We start from the raw sequence: 22,397 nt of genomic DNA, 5'->3' as shown, positions 1-22,397 counted from the left end.
AATTAAATAACACAAAAACTTGTCAATTATTCTGTGGGGTTTTGTGGGCATCAGAATCAGACATGCAAATATCTGTTGTATATGGACCTTTTGTTTTGCAAAATCTGTCTTTATATGTCTTTCTTTGATTATAGATTTGTTTCTTTGAATAAAAAAAATAGTTATAAAAATTTCAAAATGGAAATTATGGAAACTTAACATCATAGGTACAGATTCTTCTAAAGAAAAAAGATATACTATGTTCTAGAGTCCTTTTTGGAGGGGAAAGGTGTTCTTAAAGTTTTCTTATAATTTCCAGGTCAACGCTTTGGATAATCTTGGCCAGACATCTCTCCATAGAGCAGCACACTGTGGCCATCTACAGACATGCCGGCTGTTGTTGAGCTCTGGCTGTGATCCATCAATTGTGTCACTGCAAGGTTTCACAGCCTCACAGATGGGAAATGAAAGCATCCAGCAGCTATTACAAGGTAATACTGAGAAGTTTTTTTTATTATTATACATTTTTGGCCTTTGCTCTTATACTGGCTACCTCAGCATGGTGAAAGAACATCATAATTGAAACAAAAAGGGAATAGATGTTTACAGGTTTAAAAGTGTGTAAGATCAGAGAGCTGGAAGTTTAGTGAGGAATCGTCCATCTTTAAAGCCTCTAGAAGAAAGTTCTAGAAAACTTTAAAAATGTTACCATATTCAGTTAATTTATAACCTCATTTCTTAAGCATAAACAGATGTTTAGCCTCACTTAATTTTTACAGTGGTAGAAGAAGCATTGACATTCCCCTTCCAGTTTAAGGGGCAACGAGCATAATGGCCTGTTTTGTCATTTGTTTATCCCATCTACTAGTTATAGAAGTAACTGGCATTGTATAAGTCAGACAGTCTTTTTTCATTTCCAATTGCTGTACAGATGATACATCTAGTTAGTGTGGAAACAACATCTATTCAGGATATCCACATCTTATAGAGAGCCCAAACTCATAGTTTTCTAGCTCTAAGAATACTGCTAAAACCCACTTACTCTTAATTGTTTGTGTTAGTATACAAATGTTTTACATACCTATATTTTTTATTTCTTTTGTAGAAGGTGTTCCTTTAGGCAATTCGGAAGCAGACCGACAGTTGTTGGAAGCTGCCAAAGCAGGAGATATGGACACAGTAAAAGTAAGACCAAAACTGTGATCTCTTATGAATCTTTTATGCATACATATGCACAATGGGAGATGCCAAAGAAGAATCAGCTCTGAGGAAACAGTCCACCAGTTGAAACGCCTTAAATGTGTTTCTTGTCTGTTACTTTTCACAGAAGTTATGCACAGTACAGAGTGTGAATTGCCGAGATATAGAAGGGCGTCAATCCACACCACTTCACTTTGCAGCTGGATACAATAGAGTATCTGTAGTTGAGTATCTTCTGCAGCATGGAGCTGATGTTCACGCAAAAGACAAGGGGTAAGTATTCTATTGTAGTTTCACTTTTCACTAGAATTGACTGTATATTTTTGACAAAGCATATAGTTTTATGTAATTGTACAAACCCACTCTAATTCATGAACTGGAAGCAGACACAAGGGGGAAATGAAGAATCTCATTTTTGTTTGCTGTGCTTTATAACAGCCCTAAATGTCTTCTATTACATTGGTTTAATACCAGTTCCCAAAATTGCATAATATGATTTATGAATGTCTTCATAATTACTGTGTTGATCTTGAGAACTATGTGTTCAATCACTAATGTCAGTAGAGTCCAGTATAATGGGAAGAATATTGATGATGAAAATGTTCCACCCATCAACATACTTGTTCTTTATCCACTAAATATTTCCTTAGACATTTTAAAAGCTTTGTTTCATTCTTTGTGACTTGGTTAGCCATAAAATATTTTGAGGAAGTTGAAAGTATTCAGATTTCCTGGTGACAGAATGATACAGACACCAATTGTATCTTAAACTGTGGGATGTTTCCTTAATATTTTCAGAGGCCTTGTTCCTTTGCACAATGCATGTTCTTATGGACATTATGAAGTGGCTGAATTACTTGTTAAACATGGTGCAGTTGTCAATGTAGCTGATTTATGGAAGTTCACCCCTTTACATGAAGCTGCTGCAAAGGGAAAATATGAGATTTGTAAACTCCTCCTACAAGTAAGTTGCATGGAAACCTGAAACATTTGTCAGTGTAATAATTTTCTTATTTATCCCTGATAGGTTTTAAGATGTATGTTAAATGTTTAGAATTGGTATATATCAAGTATTTAGGAATAGGAACAGAAACCATCAGCAGGGTGATAGTAGTACAATTGCAGGTGTGTTTTTGCTTTGTCTTTTTTTGAAAAATTAAAACTTATGTACCTTTTTTGCCATCTGGTTTACACAGCATGGGGCTGACCCCACAAAGAAAAACAGAGATGGGAACACCCCACTAGACCTTGTTAAAGATGGTGATACAGATATTCAGGATCTCCTTAGAGGAGATGCAGCTTTGCTAGATGCATCAAAGAAGGGCTGCTTGGCTCGGGTGAAGAAACTCTGTTCTCCTGATAATGTAAATTGCCGTGATACACAAGGTCGGCACTCCACACCATTACATTTAGCAGGTTGGTATTTCTTTAGAGGTCACAATTTTTGCAGAGTTTGCCTGCACTAGAACTTCTGAATATTCTGAAATATTACGTTCTTGTTAAATTGTTATAAAACAGTTGGTAAAGTGTTATCAAAATTGCAGTTAACAGGGATGGTACAGGTGTAGTTGCCTTTATATTTCAGATTTATACACTCTGATGTATACACATGTATTTATATGAAACTGTTTGACATTGAATCAGGCAGTTTGTCTATCTTAACCTAATAGTACTACTTTAAGCAGCTGCAATTTCTCAAGGTCGTGGACAGAAGTCTTTCCCAGTTCTACATACTCTGAACTTGGAGGGGCAAAGGGTTGATCTTGGAGTTTTCCGTATACTATGTCCGTGTGCTATGCTCTAATCTGAAAAGTAGTTTTGGCTGGCTATAACTGTATGTTCTGCACTTCCAAAAAAAAAATTCCCAAAAAGTCAGTTGTTTATGGTTCAGAACAAGTAGAAGTAGCATTTATAGTAAAAAAAAAATTTGCCTTTTAGACACCATCTCATAATCCATTAAAATGTTATTCTTGTTTTACACTTTGCTAGCTGGATACAATAATTTAGAGGTTGCTGAATACCTGTTACAGCATGGAGCTGATGTAAACGCACAGGACAAAGGGGGTCTTATTCCTCTGCACAATGCAGCATCCTATGGAGTAAGTAAAAGTATTTTGAACTGTAGAACTTCTGAAACCGTATATCAGCTTAGTATAATCTTTGTTAGTTCTTCTTTGCCCAAGAATTCATTGTATAATAATAGTTACCTTTTTGAGTAACAATTTTATAACAGATATAGAACAACACAGAGATGAAAAATACCTAAGACAGTGATTCATTTTAAAAGTGTATTTATGTCTCCTGTTTCTTTCATATGCGTGTATGCATATGTGTTTATAGAATGGAAACATAGATCTCAAACCTTGTTATTGGATCCCAGGATTAAAGTAGAAATACCCTGTGCTTTGTAGCATTTCTCTGGATACTGTAGGAAGTGAATGATTGACCCAAAAGAGGCCGTGTTTATTTGACCACAAGATTGTCCTTTCACTTTTCCCCACACATATGAATCTTACTCCCACTCTCCCTGGACATGGACCAAGTAAGGTGGGGAGCAAGATAACCTAAATAGGTTCTTTTAATTTAAAAAATGGTACTATACCAGCTGATGATGTAATAGATGAGTTCCACTTTCTTCAGACACTTTTCAAAGTTTTGTTCAATTACTGGTTTTATTTTTTCCTTCAGAGTATAGTCAGCTATTGATATGTCTATCTGTTTTATAATTTGTCAGATAATCTGTTTCATCATCTCCTGTTCTCTTGCTCTCTTTTTTCTTTTTTGTTTTTACCCCATCTATATATATAAATGAATGATGGCATCACGGCGACCAACAAAACTACAGGCCCCCCAACCTCAAAATTTGACAACACAACCCATCATCCATGCCTCTAGGTTGATACAACAAAAATAAAAGAAAAATAAAATCCTAATTAGAGGGAGAGCAATAATTGCTTTTATCCAATTGCTGCCAGTTAGAGGACTAATCTCTGCCCACTTGGTCTCCTAGCAACCAACTCAGCCCAGGGGACAGGCAGACTTAGGCCTCGGCCTGTTCCACAGATTATCTAATTTGCACTGGATTATATGGCAGTGTAGACTCAAGGCCCTTCAACACAGCTATATAACCCATTTATAATCTTATATTATCTGCTTTGCACTAGATTATCTGGACTCCACACTGCCATATAATCCACTTCAGTGTGCATTTTATACAGCTGTGAAGAAGGGGCCTCATATAATCCAGTTCTAAGCAGATAATATAAGATTATAAATATAATATGTAATAATTACTGTGATATAGAATCATAGAATAGTAGAGTTGGAAGAGACCTCATGGGCCATCCAGTCCAACCCCCAGGAAATCGCATTCAAAGCGATTAATAATAATACAGAACAATATAATCTCTAAAATCAGGACAGTAAATAAGAGCAACACTCTGAAAGCATAAGCCACAGCAACACGTGGCTGGGCAAAGCTAGTTGTATATAAAGTTTCTTTGTGTGGAAAGGTCCATACGAAATATAAATTATTTCTATGTTTAAGTTTGGGTCCCGTCACCAAGATCTTTCATTATGTATATGTAAATATCCTAAAATATGAAATTCCTCTGGTACCACGCATTTCAGGTAAGGGCGATTGAATAATATAATAATAATAACAACTTTATTTTTATATCCCGCCCCATCTCCCCGGAGGGACTCGGAGCGGCTTACATGGGGCCATGCCCGACAACAATACAATAGCAGCAATAAAACAATAAAACAGAGATCGACAATAAAACAAATGTCGCATTAATAAAACATAACATCAGTAAAAAGTTATAAAAGTCAGCATACCTGTATAACCAGAAAGAAAAAGCACAAGCACCAAAACCACAAATGCATTTATACTGGGTACGGGCAGACTTTAGCTCTCTGGGTGTTTTGGACTTCAACTTCCACCATTCCTGGCCTGAGGCCCTTTCCTTTCCCCCCTCAGCCGCTTAAGCGGCTGAGGGGGGAAAGGTAGGGGCCTGAGGCCAAGAATGGTGGGAGTTAAAGTCCAAAACACCCAAAGGGCCAAAGTTTGCCCATGTTTGATCTATACCGTAGAATTAATGAGGTTTGACACCACTTTAACTGCCATGCTTCAATGTTATGGAATCCTGGGAGCTGCAGTTTTACAAGCTTTTTAGCCTTCTCTGCCAAAGAGTGCTGGTACTTCACTAAACTACAAATCCCATTATTCCATAGCACTGGGCCAAGAGAGTTAAAGTGGTGTCAAACTGCGTTAATTCTAAGTGTAGGCGCACCTATGTCCGGGTATATAAGATAGTATGTGGTCGAAACCCACCGTAAGGGGTGTCTGTGGTGCTTTAGATTCCAAAATCTAAGCAAAATCAAACCTGCCGGATCTAAGTGTTCACCAACATGGCTCGCTAGTAAAATATAGAATAGAGGCACTGAAATTAGAAACAATTCTAAGTCAACTGTCACATGTTATTTTAAAAATAACTAGCTGAGCCATGCCACGCATTGCTGTGGCCAATTGGAATTGCACTGAATAGCCTCGCAGCTTCAAAGCCTGGCTGCTTTCTATATAGGAATATCCTTCTTTGGGCAGGTTGAATGGGACGGAGTAGCTTCGTGGCTTCAAAACCTGAGGGTTTTCTATCTAGGGGAAATCTTGGTTGGCCAGGTTGAACAGCACTGAATAGCCTTGCTGCTTGCAAGCCTGGCCGCTTTCTACCTTGTGGAATTCTTGTTTGGCCAGGTCTAATAGCAATGAATAGTCTCAGTGCAGCAAGTATGAATGCTGCAACGAGTTACCTTGATTAGTATTTAATGGCCTTACAGCTTCAAAGCCTGGCTGCTTCCTGCCTGAGGGAATCCTTTGTTGGGAGGTGTTACCTGGCCCTGATTGTTTCCTGTCTGGAATTCCCCTGTCTTCTGAGTGTTGTTCTTGATTTACTGTCCGAATTTAGAGAGTATTATATTGTTCTGTATTATTATACCACAGTAATTATTACATATTATATTTATAATCTTATATTATCTGCTTAGAACAGGATTATATGAAGCCCCTTCTACACAACTGTATAACATCCACACTGAACTGGATTATATGGCAGTGTGGATTTAAGATAATCCAGTTCAAAGCAGATTATCCTGCCTTGGCATTCAGGCTTAAATAGGCGTGTGGTGGGCCTTGAGTCTACACTGCCGTATAATCCAGTTCAAATCAGATAATCTATATTTTATAGGCAATGTGGAAAAAGCCTGATTGAAGAGGTCCTGGGCGCCATTAAATGTCTGAGTGGGTTGCTAGGAGACAAAGTGGGCGGAGCTTACCCTTCTAACTGGCAGCAATGGGGGGGGAAAGTTCTTCTTCTTCCTCTAATTAGGACTTTAGTTTTCTTGTTTTTTTATTGAAAAACATATTTTGGATGACTATGTCTATTGTGGCCAAATTTGGTGTGATTTGGTTCAGTGGCTATGTTGTTTACTCCAAAATAAAATGAACATTACATTTTTATATATATAGATTAACCGAATAGCTTTAGAAACAAAACAAAATACACGCAGAATAGATTAGATTATTTAATTATTTGTGCAGCCCAAATTTTATTAAACGTAATGACTGATATATTAGAGAAGGTTTGTTTATTCCGATCTCTCTATCCCTGATTGATGCTGTATGGCTTTGCCAGTTCTTAGAATAAACAAGGTGTATGGGCGCAGTTGAAGGCTCTCCTATAGACAGAGCTTTAGAATGCGAACTTCTGAGGATATGGATTTTATTCTTCCCTCTTCTTTAAGAGTTGAATTGCATTAATATTATTTCTTAGCTGTAGAATTAATGCAGTTTGACACCACTTCAACTATCATGGCTTAATACTGTGGAATGCTGGGATTTGTATTTTGGTGAATCACTACCACTCTTTCGCAGAGATGGCTAAAGACCTTGTAAATGTATAGCTCTCAGGGTGCCATAGTATTCAACCATGACAGTTAAAGTGTCAAGTTACATTAATTATACAGCATAGGTGCACCTCCTGATCTGTATCATAAGGCAATTCTGTGTTTTTTTTTTTAACTTGGCTTGCTGTGTTAATATAATTGGATACATTTCATTTGCCAAACAGGTCAAGGTTTTGTGAATAGAATATGACTCTGGAAGTTACAAAGTACTACTGTGATCAAAGTGTTTTTTAATCTGAAATGGAGAGATTTACATGCCATGAAGCTGACTGAATAATTTTCACTATCTTTCAATCTGGTCTGCTTCATAAGGTTGTTCTTAGTTTAAGAAATGGAGTGAAAAGTTTTCTATACTGCCATGAAGCTTTGTCAGAGAAGTCAGGATATCAGCCATATGATAGCCAATAGAACAGATAATGTGATACCTTCTGTATGTTTTTCTGGAACTACCAAGGTACAGTAGAGTCTCACTTATCCAAGCCTCGCTTATCCAAGCCTCTGGATAATCCAAGCCATTTTTGTTGTCAATGTTTTCAATATATCGTGATATTTTGGTGCTAAATTCATAAATACAGTAATTACAACATAACATTACTGTGTATTAAACTACTTTGTCTGTCAAATTTGTTGTATAACATGAAGTTTTGGTGCTTAATTTGAAAAATCATTACCTAATTTGATGTTTAATAGGCTTTTCCTTAATCCCTCCTTATTATCCCAGATATTCGCTTATCCAAGGTTCTGCCAGCCCGTTTAGCTTGGATAAGTGAGACTCTACTGTAGTTCCCCACAGTATGCTTTTGTAGTCTTGTAAATTAGCCGTGGCATTGAGTAAACTGCTTAAAAGTTCTAATATAAATATTGGTAAAGGATGGCATATGGGGTTTAGAAGCATTCTATACCCATGTCCATTTAATGTTCTTGCACAAACTCTATCCTTCCACTCTAGTCTATATTTTAAACACAACAGCTGAAGATAGCCAGCTGAGAAAGAAAAGCTTTGATAATTATCTGATGCAGCATTTTGTGAACCTTGCTGAAATTGATAGATGATTTGTGTAAACTGGTACCGGCGGTCCCCAGGTTACGAACAAAATAGGTCCTGTAGGTTTGTTCTTAAGTTGAATACATATGTAAGTCAGAACAGGTACAGTTTAAGTGTAATTCAGCCATTTTTAAAAGTTTTGAATAGCCTAGGGAAATCTATCCCTGTGTGATTTGTTTTGCTATATGTGCCTCTGTTCAGAAAATTACATCACACTTTCTGGCCCTGTGACAATTGGATTTTGAGTAATTTGGCTTGTAGTGCAAACAAGAATTGATGATAAAGCTTTATTCAGTTGATACTCCTTTCCCCCATGATAACACTTTCAGGAGTGAAATTCCCTTCCTAGTGGTAGATTTCTCTCACTTCCTACTGTATCACCCCATTCTTAACTATGAGTCGTTTGTAAGTCGAATGTTACTCGAGTATTGCCTGTACGGAATTTGATGGAAGGTGATTTTTAAGCATACAACTTCATGTTAGTTCTGTATTGCTAGCCTTACAATGATCCTTGATTCTTGAAACCCCTCCTTTTTTGACACCAGATAGAAATAAGCATGTTTTAGAGTTGTAATCATACAAAGTCATGCTTCAGTCTAATTGAAATCATTTACCGTAATTGTCCATAGATTTCAGAGGTGCTGAAATAGGACTGACTTATTCTGGATCCACCACTACCCAGAAATCATAATGGTTTGCTAATAATAATAATATTTATTTATTTATTTATTTACAGCATTTATATTCCGCCCTTCTCACCCCGAAGGGGACTCAGGGCGGATCACATTACACATATTAGGCAAACATTCAATGCCTTTTAACATAGGACAAAGACAAACAACAACATAGCTCCGAGCGGGCCTCGAACTTATGACCTCCTGGTCAGTGATCCATTGCAGTTAATTGCACTGGCTTGCTCTCCCGTCTGCGCCACAACAACTACTACTACTTTATTTTTATACCCCGCCTCCATCTCCCCAAGGGGACTCAGGGCAGCTTACATGGGGTCGAGCCCAGGCAAATACAATAACAACATAATAAAACACATCAAATAACAGAACTAATCTTTGACAAGAATAGAGCCTTCTAGTGTTTTTTTAATGTGATGCTAGACCTGCTAGTATTGCAAACATCCACTTCTGAGGAGCTTATTTTCTTCAATTACTATTCTTTCTCTGAATATTTCCATACACATTATTAGCTTTGGTCAGATGGCATTTGTTTACATATATACATTTTGGAGGTTGCTTGAAAATCTCTGGCTCTCTGGTTATCACTTTATGGCTCATGACATTTTGTGTATTTAAAGGAATGTAGATTCACTTGTTAAAAAAATATGAGGCTGTTTACCCTGATTTATTTATGAGAAAGTAGCATCCCCCCCCCCCCCGGTAAAAACGACGTCTCCATTTTACTTGATAAAAGATTACAATGTTTCCTGTGTTTTGTAATCCCATGGGGATGAAAGTGTAACTATGAAAAATTAAAGTTGTAAGATACAAAAAGGATATCTCCACCTCATGAGTACTTATGGTTTACTCTGAGATGGCTTATGTGAATCTACTTCCTCACATAACACAGCTTCCAGCCATAGTCATGTTTAATGAGAATACCATATTTCATTGACTCTTAAGGCACATCCTTTCCCATTTAAGGGGCTTAAAATGAGGTATGCCTTACATTTGATGGCACCTTCGAATTGCCTTTTTGGGGTTTTTGGGGAAGGTCTGCTATTTTAGAGAAAGGAAAAGGAAGTTCCCCAGCCCCAAATGGTTCTGTTATCTGCCACCATTTTGGCCTCAGCCAGACAGCTCTTTACCAGTATTTTTTGCTAAGTTCCACTTTCTGCTTCCATTGCTTCCCTAACAGGCCCATAAATAAAACAGACTAATGCAGATGAGATGACTTCCAAGTTTCTTCACACTTCCACCACACTCCACAGGAGAGATTGCACTACAAAACTGCATTGAACCCCCCCCCCCAAAAAAAAAAAGATACTGTGCATGCAGAGGAAATTCTAAAAATATTCTAAGAAATGTGTTCTTCCTAAAATTGAAGCTTCAGAAACGAGGTGCGCCATACATTTGATGGCACCTTAAATTTGGTGAAATACAGTAATAACATCTAGTTATGAATACTGGATATGCTCTGAATAATGTGCTGAAATGCCCTCTTTGCTTTGATGGGATTTGTTTTTTCACATACATTTCATAGATATTCCAGAGACAAGTTACAGGAAGGTCTTTTTTCCTGAGGGTTGCACTACATAAATGTATTTTATCTTCCAGCATGTAGATGTAGCAGCTTTGCTTATAAAGTATCATGCGTGTGTGAATGCTACAGACAAATGGGCTTTCACACCTTTGCATGAAGCAGCCCAGAAAGGAAGGACACAGCTTTGTGCCTTAGTATTAGCACATGGAGCTGATCCTACTCTGAAAAACCAGGAAGGACAAACGCCATTAGACCTAGTCACCGTAAGTGATGGGATTTTTTGAGACGTTTGTGTTAAGATTCAGCTCCTGGTTTCTCACCAGGATATCCAAACTTGTACATCTGAAAACAGATCGCTGATGCAGTCGACTGTACACTAAAGCAAAGTCAATATTTCCTCAAATACTACAAATGACAGGCAAAAGGAATTTAGCTTGGGTGTAGCTCTTTGAACAACACTGCTCAAAAAGGAATAGGTAGCAACTCTGTGTTATTGCTTGTTGGTTTTACATATAGTATCTTCTATACTATTTTATATTTCTTCCCTAAAAATACTGTTAATTTAAACTTGACCTGCACAGTTTGTTACCCCCAAAAATCTCATGCAGGCAATCACTTAGGTCCACTACAGACTTGTAACATGTCATCTGTGTGTTGTTTTTCTGGAATTCCAAAAGTAGATTGTTAAATCAAAAACACATGTTACTGGCCTGAATTTATTTTTGAATCTGCCTAAACATAACATAACAAAGAAACCAAATTAAAATTCTAAAATATTTTAAAATTAAAGTGTAGAGCATTTGGTATCTTAAGACAATAAAATACGGATTTTCATTGTGTTGTTCCAGTTTTTTAGTAAATTTAAAAGATTTCTTGTACCTTAAAAAGAATATAACGACAGGGGTACAAGAGGTTCCTGTATTTATACAGAAGAATCTGTGTATTTGCTGCCACACTCTATATATTTTTCAAAATGGTGTTTACCCTAAATTTAAATTATGGCAAGATCCAAAAATTCTGAGATAGGACTTCTTAGTGCTGCATCAAATGTTTACATATTCCCTGTGAACTGATTTTATCACTGTGCAATTTTATACCTATCTATTCAGCACTAATTCCCATTAAGTTCCATGCTACTTAGTCTCAGATAAGTGAATATAGGATTGCATCTTTTACTGAAGTATTTGCAAAACTTAAAACAAATCTTGTCATTTTACCACTGCAACAAGTTCATGAAGTTGGTTGTGCTGCCAGTGAGGATTTGCCTAGAAGGTTGTAACAGGCTAGACATTTTAACTAGGACCTCCAACACACTCAAAGCCAAAACTTGAAGCTCTTTGTACTCACTTTTTATTGGAATTGCCATGAACAAGTAACCTCTGAATCAAAGTGGTAATTGATTTGAAACTAAGCTTAAATAGTTAAATCTTAGATCATTTAAATTTTACTTTTTTTTAGATAATTTGTTTAGAATTATTGCTTGTGTTCATGTATAAAGAACATATAACTCATTTGAATGCATTGTTAATGTCTTAATAATGTGTTTTTTTTTTATTTTCAGGCAGATGATGTTAGTGCATTATTGACAGCTGCCATGCCACTTTCTGCCTTGCCATCTTGTTACAAGCCTCAGGTTATCAATGTGTCTCAAAATACAGGGTCTTCAGCTGATTCACTTTCATCCATTCCATCCAGCCCTTCTAATTTGTCAGCTGCCAGTAGCCTTGATAATTTATCTGGTAGCTTTTCTGAACTCTCAGTTGTTAGTGCAAATGGTGCTGAAGGGGCTGCTGGTTTGGAGAAAAAAGAAGGTAAGATTTGCTTCTTCTTTTGGGTTGACTTAGTCAGATAACAAATTGAGGTATTTGTATACATTTTTCACCAACCTAAGAACAAAAACCTTTTGCTAATATTAGCTGGAATAGGTCCACAGAATTGATAGGACTTAATGAGTGTTGTAATTGAGGATTTAGGGTAATGGGCCTTATTTTAATTTGGTAGAGCAATTGGATTTAACCTGAAGACTATAACATCAAAAACTACAATGTTACAGGTTTTGATCCAGAGTTTGTCTGTGACAGATTTAATATGGTATACCATAGATATAGAAGTGATGCTTGTAATATTCACCTGGAAATCATTTATTGATATATATGTGTGTTGAATTTGGATCCTAGATTAACAGATATATCCAAAAATGATTTCTGCAGTTTATAATCCCATCACATTTGATATGTGTGCAACTATTTCAATATAACTTATTGACAACAATCTGAATGTGTATCTCATGTGTATTTAGATTTACTGAAGGTTTTCTCACAGAGCACCCTGGAGAATACACTTGTACAGTAGAGTTTCACCTCTCCAACATAAACGGGCCGGTAGAATGTTGGATAAGCGAAAATGTTGGATAATAAGGAGGGATTAAGGAAAAGCCTATTAAACATCAAATTACGTCATGATTTTACACATTAAGCAGCAAAACATCATGTTTTACAACAAATTGACAGAAAAAGCAGTTTAGTACACAGTAACGTTATGTAGTAATTATTGAATTTATGAATTTAGCACCAAAACATTGCAATGTATTGAAAACATTGACTACAAAAACATTGACTACTAAAAGGCAGACTGTGTTGGATAATACAGAACGTTTGATAAGTGAAGGTTGGATAAGCAAGAATCTACTGTAATTGTTTCTAAAACCAGTGCTAATCACATTTTATTTTACTGGATTAGGAACAATAAAGATGAATCCAGATTTAAGAAACACAAGTTGAAAATCCACTAGATAAGACTTCAGATATATGCAGTATAAAAGCTGATTGTATTTCAAAGTTATTCTTAGAACAAAGATTGCATGTTCCAGGTGTTACTCAATATATCCACATAATTTTGTCTGACTGATAGTCATTTCATATTGACTCTGTAAATGAAACTTTCTCTATTAATATACAACATTTTTCCTGTTCAGTTCCAGGTGTAGATTTTAGCATAAATCAGTTTGTGAGAAATCTTGGACTTGAACATCTGATTGATATCTTTGAGAGAGAGCAGGTAAGTGTCTATCCTGATCTGGAAACTAATAAAACAATTTGAATATATGGAGGCCAGTAAATCCAGTTTATGAGTTCACATTTTTATTTTGGAAGAAGATTGATTCCAGGATTTTTAAAAGATGTATCAGGTTATGAGATCTGTACACCTAAGTCAAGATGTAGGTGAACACACAGTCACATTTTTCTGTTTTATCTTTTAAGAACTGTTTCCAATTACAAATTGAAAGTTAGGTTCCTGCAGAGATTATGGAAATTCCTAAGTGTTATGCTTACCTTTTAATATTCTAATTAGTAGGGATGCTGATGAACCTAGACGTTTCTGCTAGGTACAGGTTTTGTTGGAGATGGCCAGATTTTCCCTATGAAATAAACACTTTCTAGCCTGTTGAAAGAAATTATTTTAAAATACGAGTTTAGGTTCTCCTAGCGCAAGGATAGCATGCCCAAGAAATGAGTTCTCTCCTAGAAAGTCATTAAGATGCTAAATGCTAACTGACAATCCTACCTGACAGCCCAGTTTCCAAAGCAGTTGAGGATGGGTATTATTTTTACTGTTTGTCTAGCATAAAGCTAGAAGCAATAATTTTCACGTTAAAGAGCTAAGCAGTGGTGGGGATTTCCCAGACAAATGTATTTATATTGTTTTGTTTTGGTTTGGTTTTTTTGTAGATAACATTAGACATACTCATTGAGATGGGACACAAAGAATTAAAGGAAATTGGAATTAATGCTTATGGCCATAGACACAAAATAATTAAAGGGATTGAGAGATTAATTTCAGGACAGCAAGGTATGTTGTCATAGCTAAAATATTGTAATTTCAAATTATTTCATATTTTCAGTATTTTCAGTATGTTTGTGTTATTTTGCATGTTCTAGGTAAGATCTATGTGCCATCTTATTTTTTTATGTTATCTTGGACTCATAAAACATCTTGAAGCCTAAAAGACACTACTTGTTCTTTGATGATACTGCCCTTTTAAAAACTCCTATTATGATTTTTGGGCTCAGGGTTGTATGCTTCCATATTTTAGCTAAAGTTTTATATTTCATTTCCTCATAGGTCTTAACACCTACTTAACTTTGAATACATCAGGTAGTGGAACAATCCTTATAGATCTCTCTCTGGATGATAAAGAGTTTCAATCTGTAGAAGAAGAGGTATATATTTTGATATGTCACATTGAAACATGTGTTCTGATGTATTATTTGGAGCTATTGCAATTGCCATTATTTGAGTTTATTTAATAAAAAGAAGATTTATTTCCCCCGTGACTTTGAATATTTTGATACCCTTTGAATATGTTGGTTTGGTCTTTTGTTTGTTCAGTTGAAGATAGAGGAGGCTTCAATTGGGACAGGAAATTCTGCAGACATAAGCCCATGCTCTGCCCTTACAAATATATGAACCAAGAAGCAGCAATAGTTTCCTATTAGAACTGAACCTGGGAACTATTACTAATGGTTTCCAAACAAGCAAGGATTTGAAAACAAGTTGTAAAATATGTTTTCACATCTTTATTGTTTTCTCCCAGTTATGTATTATGATAAAGAGTCGTTTACTAGGACTTTATGTCTTGTGAAAAAGGAGGCGCAAACGGGCTACTTGTCAAGGCACGTTTCCCATATGTGGCCCGTTATTTTTTGTGGTAAGACGGAGAGTAGCAGTTGTAACTTTCAGACAATCCCTTGAAATGAAAACTGCCACTGCTGTTATGTATTTGCTAGAGATGGAATTCAGCAAAGAGCCACTTGATATTGCTTTAAGGGAGACAATATAATATAATTAGAGGTTCTGCATGCTGAACTCGTACCCTCAATTGGCTGAAATAATTTTCATGGAATGGAAATTGCTTTAAATTAGCTATTTTACATTCTAATGTTTGGAAGAAAAATCATAATATCCATTTGTTTAGCTTAGTTAGCTCAGTTTCCTTGGGATTACTGTGACACGTAAAGCAGTTTTATTTGGTGAATGAACTCTAACGCCTTCATTTAAGAGATTTGTGTTTTTTCTTAATTTTCAGATGCAGAGCACTGTTCGAGAACACAGAGATGGCGGACATGCTGGTGGCGTTTTCAACAGATACAATATCTTAAAGGTAATAGATCTTGCCAAAAAATCAATAACTTGAGCATCCATAAATTATCTAGCCTGCAAAAAAGAAGAGATACTTTATACCAAAAAAAACCCTCTTATTTAGTATGAAGTAGACAGATTAGCACAAACTGGCATGTTAAATTAATTGAGAATACTGTTTGGATTATATAGAATTAGGAACAATTACTTGTGAAGAGAAATTGCATGCTGTTGATTTTGGGTCAAGGGCACCAGCTTGTTAATGCAGCTTTTGGGATAAGGGCAGTGTGCCCTGGAAGAGAGGAAGGAAGTGTTCTAGGGGAACAAAGACAGAATCAGCATAGTCTGTTTTGTGGAATCACTGCAAAGAAGCAGATGATTGAATTAAATGGGATGGCACAAGAAGAGGACCATTCCACTTACTGACGGGCTAATCTCCTCAAACCAAACACACCAGGCAGGAGTCAACATTCTTTTTGAGCCTCCACCGTTAAGACTCCTACTTTTTTTCCCTTTTTTTTACCATAGGATAATCCTAAAAGGGTGGGTTTTGCTATATTTTCGAGTTCATCTGGGCCAATTTAGACAAGAGAGCCCTGCTTTTTTGAAACAGGATGTGCACAAATATACCTTTTCTAGGCCTAAAGTGGCCCAGAGAGCTAAAAACACAGTGAAATTGCCTCCTATACCCGCTAGATAAGTTCAAGCAATGCATATTCTTTTCTTTTGCATGTGTGTGTGGAGCATGCAGCTTTCCAAAGTCGGGAGTGGGTGGGTTGTATGCCTAATGTGACCCCCTAACCTTCCATACTTCCTCAGCCCAGTCATTTTGGTTCTGTTGTTTATGTCCATTACGTTTTATGACAGGGAAATGGAAAGTAACAGTTTTCCTTGAAAGCCTTTTACAGCTGTTTGAGCTTAATAAAAGGATTCCTTTCGCTCTGATAGAAAAAAAACCCTCATTTAATGATTTTGAAAAGATTTGAAGAATAATGTCGAATAGCTGTGGTGAGGCTTAGAGGATGATCAGACTCTTGAGGACACTAGATTGTCTTCTACAGTAACAGTTAAGTACTATATATATTCATGTATAATTGAGGCAGGAAAGAAGATTCCACCAGAATACTGGGAAGAACTTCCTGACTGTAAGAGCTGTTCAACAGTTGAGCTCAGTGCCTCGGAGTGTACTGGAAGCTCCTTTGGGGGCATTTAAACAGAGGCTAGGGGGCCATCTGTTGGGGGTACTTCATGTTTTTCCTGCATGGCTGGGTTGGAATAAATGGCCCATGCGGTCTCTTCCAACTCTATGATTCCATGAGGCCAGGTTTGGGTGCCAAAATTATGTATGAACCATGGATAAGTTGAGTGAGTGCCATTCCATCTAGAGGGGAAAGAGCCAGAGTCACCTAAGGGGGGCAGCTGCCATGGCTGTTGCTATTGCCATTTTTCTACCCTGACATTCAGAAGCAACAGAAACATTTGTAGGGATTGGTGTTCCTTTCAGATCCTTGCAGAGTGGAATAGCTCTCTCTTTTCACCACTTTAGCCAGATGCGGGTTTTTTCTCTTTTTTTGGTAAATGTTAAGGCAGAGCACTTACACTGACCTGTGGATAAGTCAACCCAAAAAAATTGTTCATTTTTTGACTAAAATTTCTAGATTTATACATGAGTATATACAATAGTAATTAATCTGATTACAGGGGTGGTTAAGTTTTGTTAAAATAATAGATGACAATTTTGGGGGAGAAAAATATTTAGGCTTGTCATGTGTTCATCTTCTGTCTGAATTTTGTTGACAGTCCCAGTTCTTGAATGGTGACTCAACTCTTTGAATCTCAATTATTCAAGCGAGTCTACTGTAAGTGGATATTAGGATTCAAGTTGTAGTCTTCACTTGTCATTGTTCTGTAAACTGAATAAAAATCAACATGCTACATTCATGTTTAGAGGAATTAAATGAGTATAGTTATGAAATCACTAACAAGCTTAATGTAAGTTTGCACAAGGACGGTAGGAAGAATAGTAGCAAATTATTTTTTCCCATTGGTACCAGAAATCGTTACAAGTACTGTCACTTTTGATTTTAAAAATGTAAGACTGACTGTGAATTCTGTACTTTTTTCCCTCCTAGATTCAAAAAGTGTGTAATAAAAAACTCTGGGAAAGATACACTCATAGGAGGAAAGAAGTATCTGAAGAGAATCATAACCATGCGAATGAAAGGATGTTGTTCCATGGTATACCATTTTTTTCCTCATCACAAGTATTCTTTTTAATATTTACTGAACTTATTTATTACTCTCTGCTCTGTAATAACCTAACAGAGCTCCAAATAATAACTAGAATAAATAAAGTCATAACTTACTGCATGGCAGTAACATGAAAGTTCACCATTCATTCAGTACAGTTGACATTAAGATTGCCTGAAATAAAGTTTTCCATTAAATATCCAATTTCATTGCTTGCCAGGTCAAATAATAAGAACAATATATTCTCTAGATAAACACTGCAATCTTTATTTGAGACTTTGCTCGTTGATATAGTAATAACTCCCCGTGCAGCTTCATGTGAATCACATTATAAGTGTAGAACATATGTAACCCCCCCCCCCCAAATTATTCTGGCAGAGCTGAAAAAAGGGTTATACATTCTCAGTGTTAATGAGCAAGAAAGGAAGAGAGTTGTGATAAATGAGCAAAGCATGCTTTGAAAGGGTAGCAACAGGTATAATCAGCAGCATACCATATAGTGTCTGGACTGCCACTAGTTCAGAATGCAGGAATCTCTTAATATTATGTATTTATTCACCTATGTCAGTACTATCTACAGCATCTTGCAGCAGTCGTTGCCGGCCCATTTGATGATGATAGCTGCCCTATGTCACATCATACTTTAAAATGAGTCAAATTATTTTCGTTTTTTTCTTCAGTGTAGATAGATTTAGAACATAGTAAGATAGTAAGAATGTAGAAACCAACATTTTGTGTTTTTATGCACCTGCAGGTTCCCCTTTTGTGAATGCAATTATTCATAAAGGTTTTGATGAAAGACATGCTTACATAGGTGGGATGTTTGGAGCTGGTATTTATTTTGCTGAAAATTCTTCCAAAAGCAACCAATATGTGTATGGCATTGGAGGGGGCACTGGTTGCCCAATTCACAAAGACAGGTCTTGTTATGTCTGCCATAGGTAAGTTTACATAATTGTATGAATTGTATTAAAATTGGTAGGAGCTGTTTTGATTGCTCTCTCCTTCTCTATGTATGGAATGTGTGTAATGCTCTTTAAATGATAACACTGTGTAACATAAGTTTTGTACCTGGGTTATAAATGTCATTTTTCTATTGGGTTCTATTTTTTTTTAATTGGAAAGTTTATTAAATTGTCAAAACTTTGTTTTGATGGGACATCCTGCAGCACATTTTGCTATAATTTTTCAATGAATATCTCATTTAGTCTCAACCAATTCAATGTAGTTCGTGGAAGCCACAAAAATGAAGTTTCAGGAGTATAACAGCTACTTTCAAAGTCAGGACTGCACAATTAAACAGAAAATACTGCTTTCAAACCAGGAACAGATTTTTTCCAGATTTTGTTACATAGTGAATCTGTCACAGGATGCTTTTTTGTGACCACAGAGGCTGCAGTGTGTCTTACGGAGACAGTAGACCCCATCAGTAAAAGATTTAAGTTAGAAGTCATCACTACAGAATGTTGTTACCATATTTTATTACATGATCAGAGTTCTTTAAAGAGGTAAAAGTGAAAAACTCTGCATTAGGGGAAGGAGGAGGATAATAACAACCTGCCTCTCCTCATGGCTCAAATTAGGATGCAAAATGGTTAAAACGGCAAGATAAAACAACACAATTAAAATACATATAACAAATATACTCAGACAAAATGAGGATTAAAATTTATCAATAAAATGCCGGAAGTGATGAGTCCAGAATTGGAAAATATTCATGTTAATGTAACTTTTCTTCAATTGATTCTCTTCAGATTGTAATGCATTTCCAAACTTGTCATGACGTACTATTTAAAAATATTGTTTTTAAATGAGATTCTTTTATTTTAATGCAGGCATTTGCTATTTTGCCGTGTGACGTTGGGCAAGTCTTTTCTGCAGTTCAGTGCAATGAAAATGGCTCATTCCCCTCCAGGACACCATTCGGTTACTGGACGGCCGAGCGTGAATGGGTTGGCTTTAGCAGAATATGTCATCTACAGAGGAGAGCAGGTAGTGTGCTATTGGTTTGGCATTGCAAACATTTATCTTCAAAATAACTGAAATAGCACCTCCTGACTTTTATACTTTAAAAGTCTTTATACTTTATACTTTATACTTACATTTTTATACTTTATACTTTATACTTACATTTTTACACCTCAGTCATGCACATCCAGTTGATTTCATTGGGGTTTTACTCAGATTTGGGCAGGCACACGATTATATCTCCTCAAAATGATTATTTCTTTTGCCTTTTAAAACATCTCTTTCCAGAAGCAGTTATTATCCTTATTTCCACTAATGTCTCTTTGGGATTGTCTAAAAATAATTGATCTAACCTATCTTTCAGGCCTATCCGGAATATTTGATCACCTACCAGATTGTAAAGCCTGAACCTGCCACAGAAGCGTGAACCAAGGTGTTCTGCAGAGATCAACATGAAGAATACTCAAATTGCTGAAAAATTGTATCTTGTCCCCCCCACAGGCATTTGTGGTAGAAAAAATGTGAATAAAATCTAACATTTTAACTTGATAAAGCTTTAATAAATGTATAGTAAGTTTTCTAAAGAGAAAAAAAATCTGAAACTTCTTTTTTTCAGCACTTTAACAGATCTCATTCCAGGTGACACTGGGTTTGTCTGTACTAAATTATAAAACCCATAATAACTTGAACTATGTTTTCTATACGTTATACCAGTGAGATTTAACAACTGTTGCTACAAGGAACTCATTTTACTAATACTGTGTTCTTTAAAACACTGCATTTTCACAGAGTACAGTTGCATTTGTAAAACTGTAAATAAGAGCTTTTCTACTAGTCTGGTATTTATTTACATTGTTTTTGTAATATAAATGTTTCAGAACTGCGATTTACATGAATCTTGGTTTTAGACATTGTATTTACCCACCTGCATTTCACCGCATGCAGTAATTTGGAGGACCCCCCCCTCCCCCGCCCAATATGATTTTTATTCATTATGAAGACTTATAAAATCCAGGTAATCTGCTTCATTCATCTGGATTATATGGCAGTATAGAAGGGGCCTAAGCAAACACTTAAATATCTAATTGGAGTTTAGTAGAGGATAAATATGTTCTAGTTGATTGTCCAGGCATCATACACATTCCTGAGAAACCAGGCCCAACATTCCAATTTCTCAACAAAACTAGCACATCTTTAAAATATTTACTGGAAACAGGGTTACATAAGCTGGTAGTATGTATACATGCAGCTAAACTGTGGAGGACACATTTCATATGAAGGTGTGTGTGTGTGTGTGTGTGTGTGTGTCTTTGTGCATACACACACACATATATTTTTATCTTTTTCTGTTTAGCAGTACAAAGCTGAGCATAGAGATGACATGAGGTTGGGTTTGAACATGCTTTTGCATGCTGGGCTTTGTGAGTGAAGTCTGTTAGGATTGCACTTTTCTACATTTTTGTTGATTACACTTCTAGTTTTCTAGCTTTCTATGAGACCTTTTCCCCACCAAAGTCCCTCAAGACAAAGGGCAGTAAATGAAGTTTCTTCGAGGCACTGACAACTTCTTCAGACACCTTCCTAATAATCCACTCTCTTTATTCAGTTCCTTCCAGGATTATTTAACTATTTGAGAGACTGTAAATAGAAATCAAATGTAACTTTATTAGTCCAGTTTTCAGTTACACATTTTGACTGGGGTCCTTCGGTATATAGGGAAATTTTAATTGTTATCTAAATCACACTAGTTTTACAAAGTTTGCTAAGACTGGTTGGACTCTCTGGTCTGTGTGGTGATTTTAGATTTGAATCTTAAATCATGGGGCTGCCCATTATGTCGGTGCATGGATGGTTATAAAAATCATGTCCAAAATGTGTTAAATATCACTTCATGCGATCACTGCTATGAGCAATACAAAAAATACTGTTGATTACAAGGGGTTTTAATTTGTATTGTACTCTTTCACTGCATGTTTTCCACTCATTAGCTTAGCCAAATGCTGGAATGGAGTGTCCATACAAAATCTGCTAAGTATGATTTAAGCATTGAGGGCTTTGTTTTATTGCGGAAAATGTTTCATTTGTTATGAATGATTATTTAATGTGATGTAAATTATTGTGGCATTGGTAGCATTTAAAATGGTACCATGAGGTTGGTTAGAATGTTTTTAATTTTGCATGACATATCGTTTTCTGAAGTCAGAATAACATAATGGTTTTGATTGTGTTGACTTGAGGTGAATTCTAGCCTCCTGTGCAATTAGTGCTTAATCATCTTGAACGTGTCTTGTATTGTGTTACATTCCATACCATTCAACCCTAAATAAACTTCATTCACAAGTCTTCGGGTAATATTGTGGCATTATTACAAAATATATATGAAGTAACTATTGTTCTGACTTACAATGAATTGTGTTCAGCCTCCGTTTTCTTTAGCTAAGTCCTGGTCCTTAAGGTAGAAGAGTTCACTATAAATTCACCATAACAGGACTACAATAAGGAATCTTAAATGTTATTTATCACTAGCCCAGGTTATTTGAAAAAGGCATTGTTTGTTTTGGGGTGTTAGGTAATATCAGTTTTGTAATTTGTAGCTCTACTTCTTAGGAAAAAAGCCAAGTCTTTCCTGTTGTTTTTT

At 36.2% G+C, this 22,397-nt stretch overlaps 1 protein-coding gene across 2 annotated transcripts in view; it reads left to right on the top strand.

Moving 5' to 3' along the window:
* Positions 1-22,102, top strand: part of tnks2 (tankyrase 2) — a 41,780-nt gene extending 19,678 nt beyond the window's left edge. Inside the window, exons 12-27 of one of the 2 annotated variants that reach the window (XM_003223790.4) lie at positions 299-470; positions 1,085-1,164; positions 1,307-1,452; positions 1,978-2,143; positions 2,376-2,595; positions 3,169-3,278; positions 10,477-10,665; positions 11,964-12,213; positions 13,377-13,459; positions 14,131-14,251; positions 14,525-14,622; positions 15,489-15,563; positions 17,674-17,779; positions 18,546-18,732; positions 19,627-19,783; positions 20,124-22,102. In XM_003223790.4, the coding sequence (XP_003223838.1) occupies positions 299-470; positions 1,085-1,164; positions 1,307-1,452; positions 1,978-2,143; positions 2,376-2,595; positions 3,169-3,278; positions 10,477-10,665; positions 11,964-12,213; positions 13,377-13,459; positions 14,131-14,251; positions 14,525-14,622; positions 15,489-15,563; positions 17,674-17,779; positions 18,546-18,732; positions 19,627-19,783; positions 20,124-20,186 (2,223 nt within the window). In that variant the 3' untranslated portion in view covers positions 20,187-22,102. The remainder of the gene's footprint in view (positions 1-298; positions 471-1,084; positions 1,165-1,306; positions 1,453-1,977; positions 2,144-2,375; positions 2,596-3,168; positions 3,279-10,476; positions 10,666-11,963; positions 12,214-13,376; positions 13,460-14,130; positions 14,252-14,524; positions 14,623-15,488; positions 15,564-17,673; positions 17,780-18,545; positions 18,733-19,626; positions 19,784-20,123) is intronic. The other variant, XM_008115318.3, reaches the window with a different exon arrangement.
* The last annotated feature ends 295 nt before the right edge of the window (positions 22,103-22,397 follow it).

Source organism: Anolis carolinensis, chromosome 3 (genome assembly GCF_035594765.1).
Source record: "Anolis carolinensis isolate JA03-04 chromosome 3, rAnoCar3.1.pri, whole genome shotgun sequence".
Classification (NCBI taxonomy): domain Eukaryota; kingdom Metazoa; phylum Chordata; class Lepidosauria; order Squamata; family Dactyloidae; genus Anolis; species Anolis carolinensis.
This window is presented reverse-complemented; position numbering and strand designations above follow the sequence as displayed.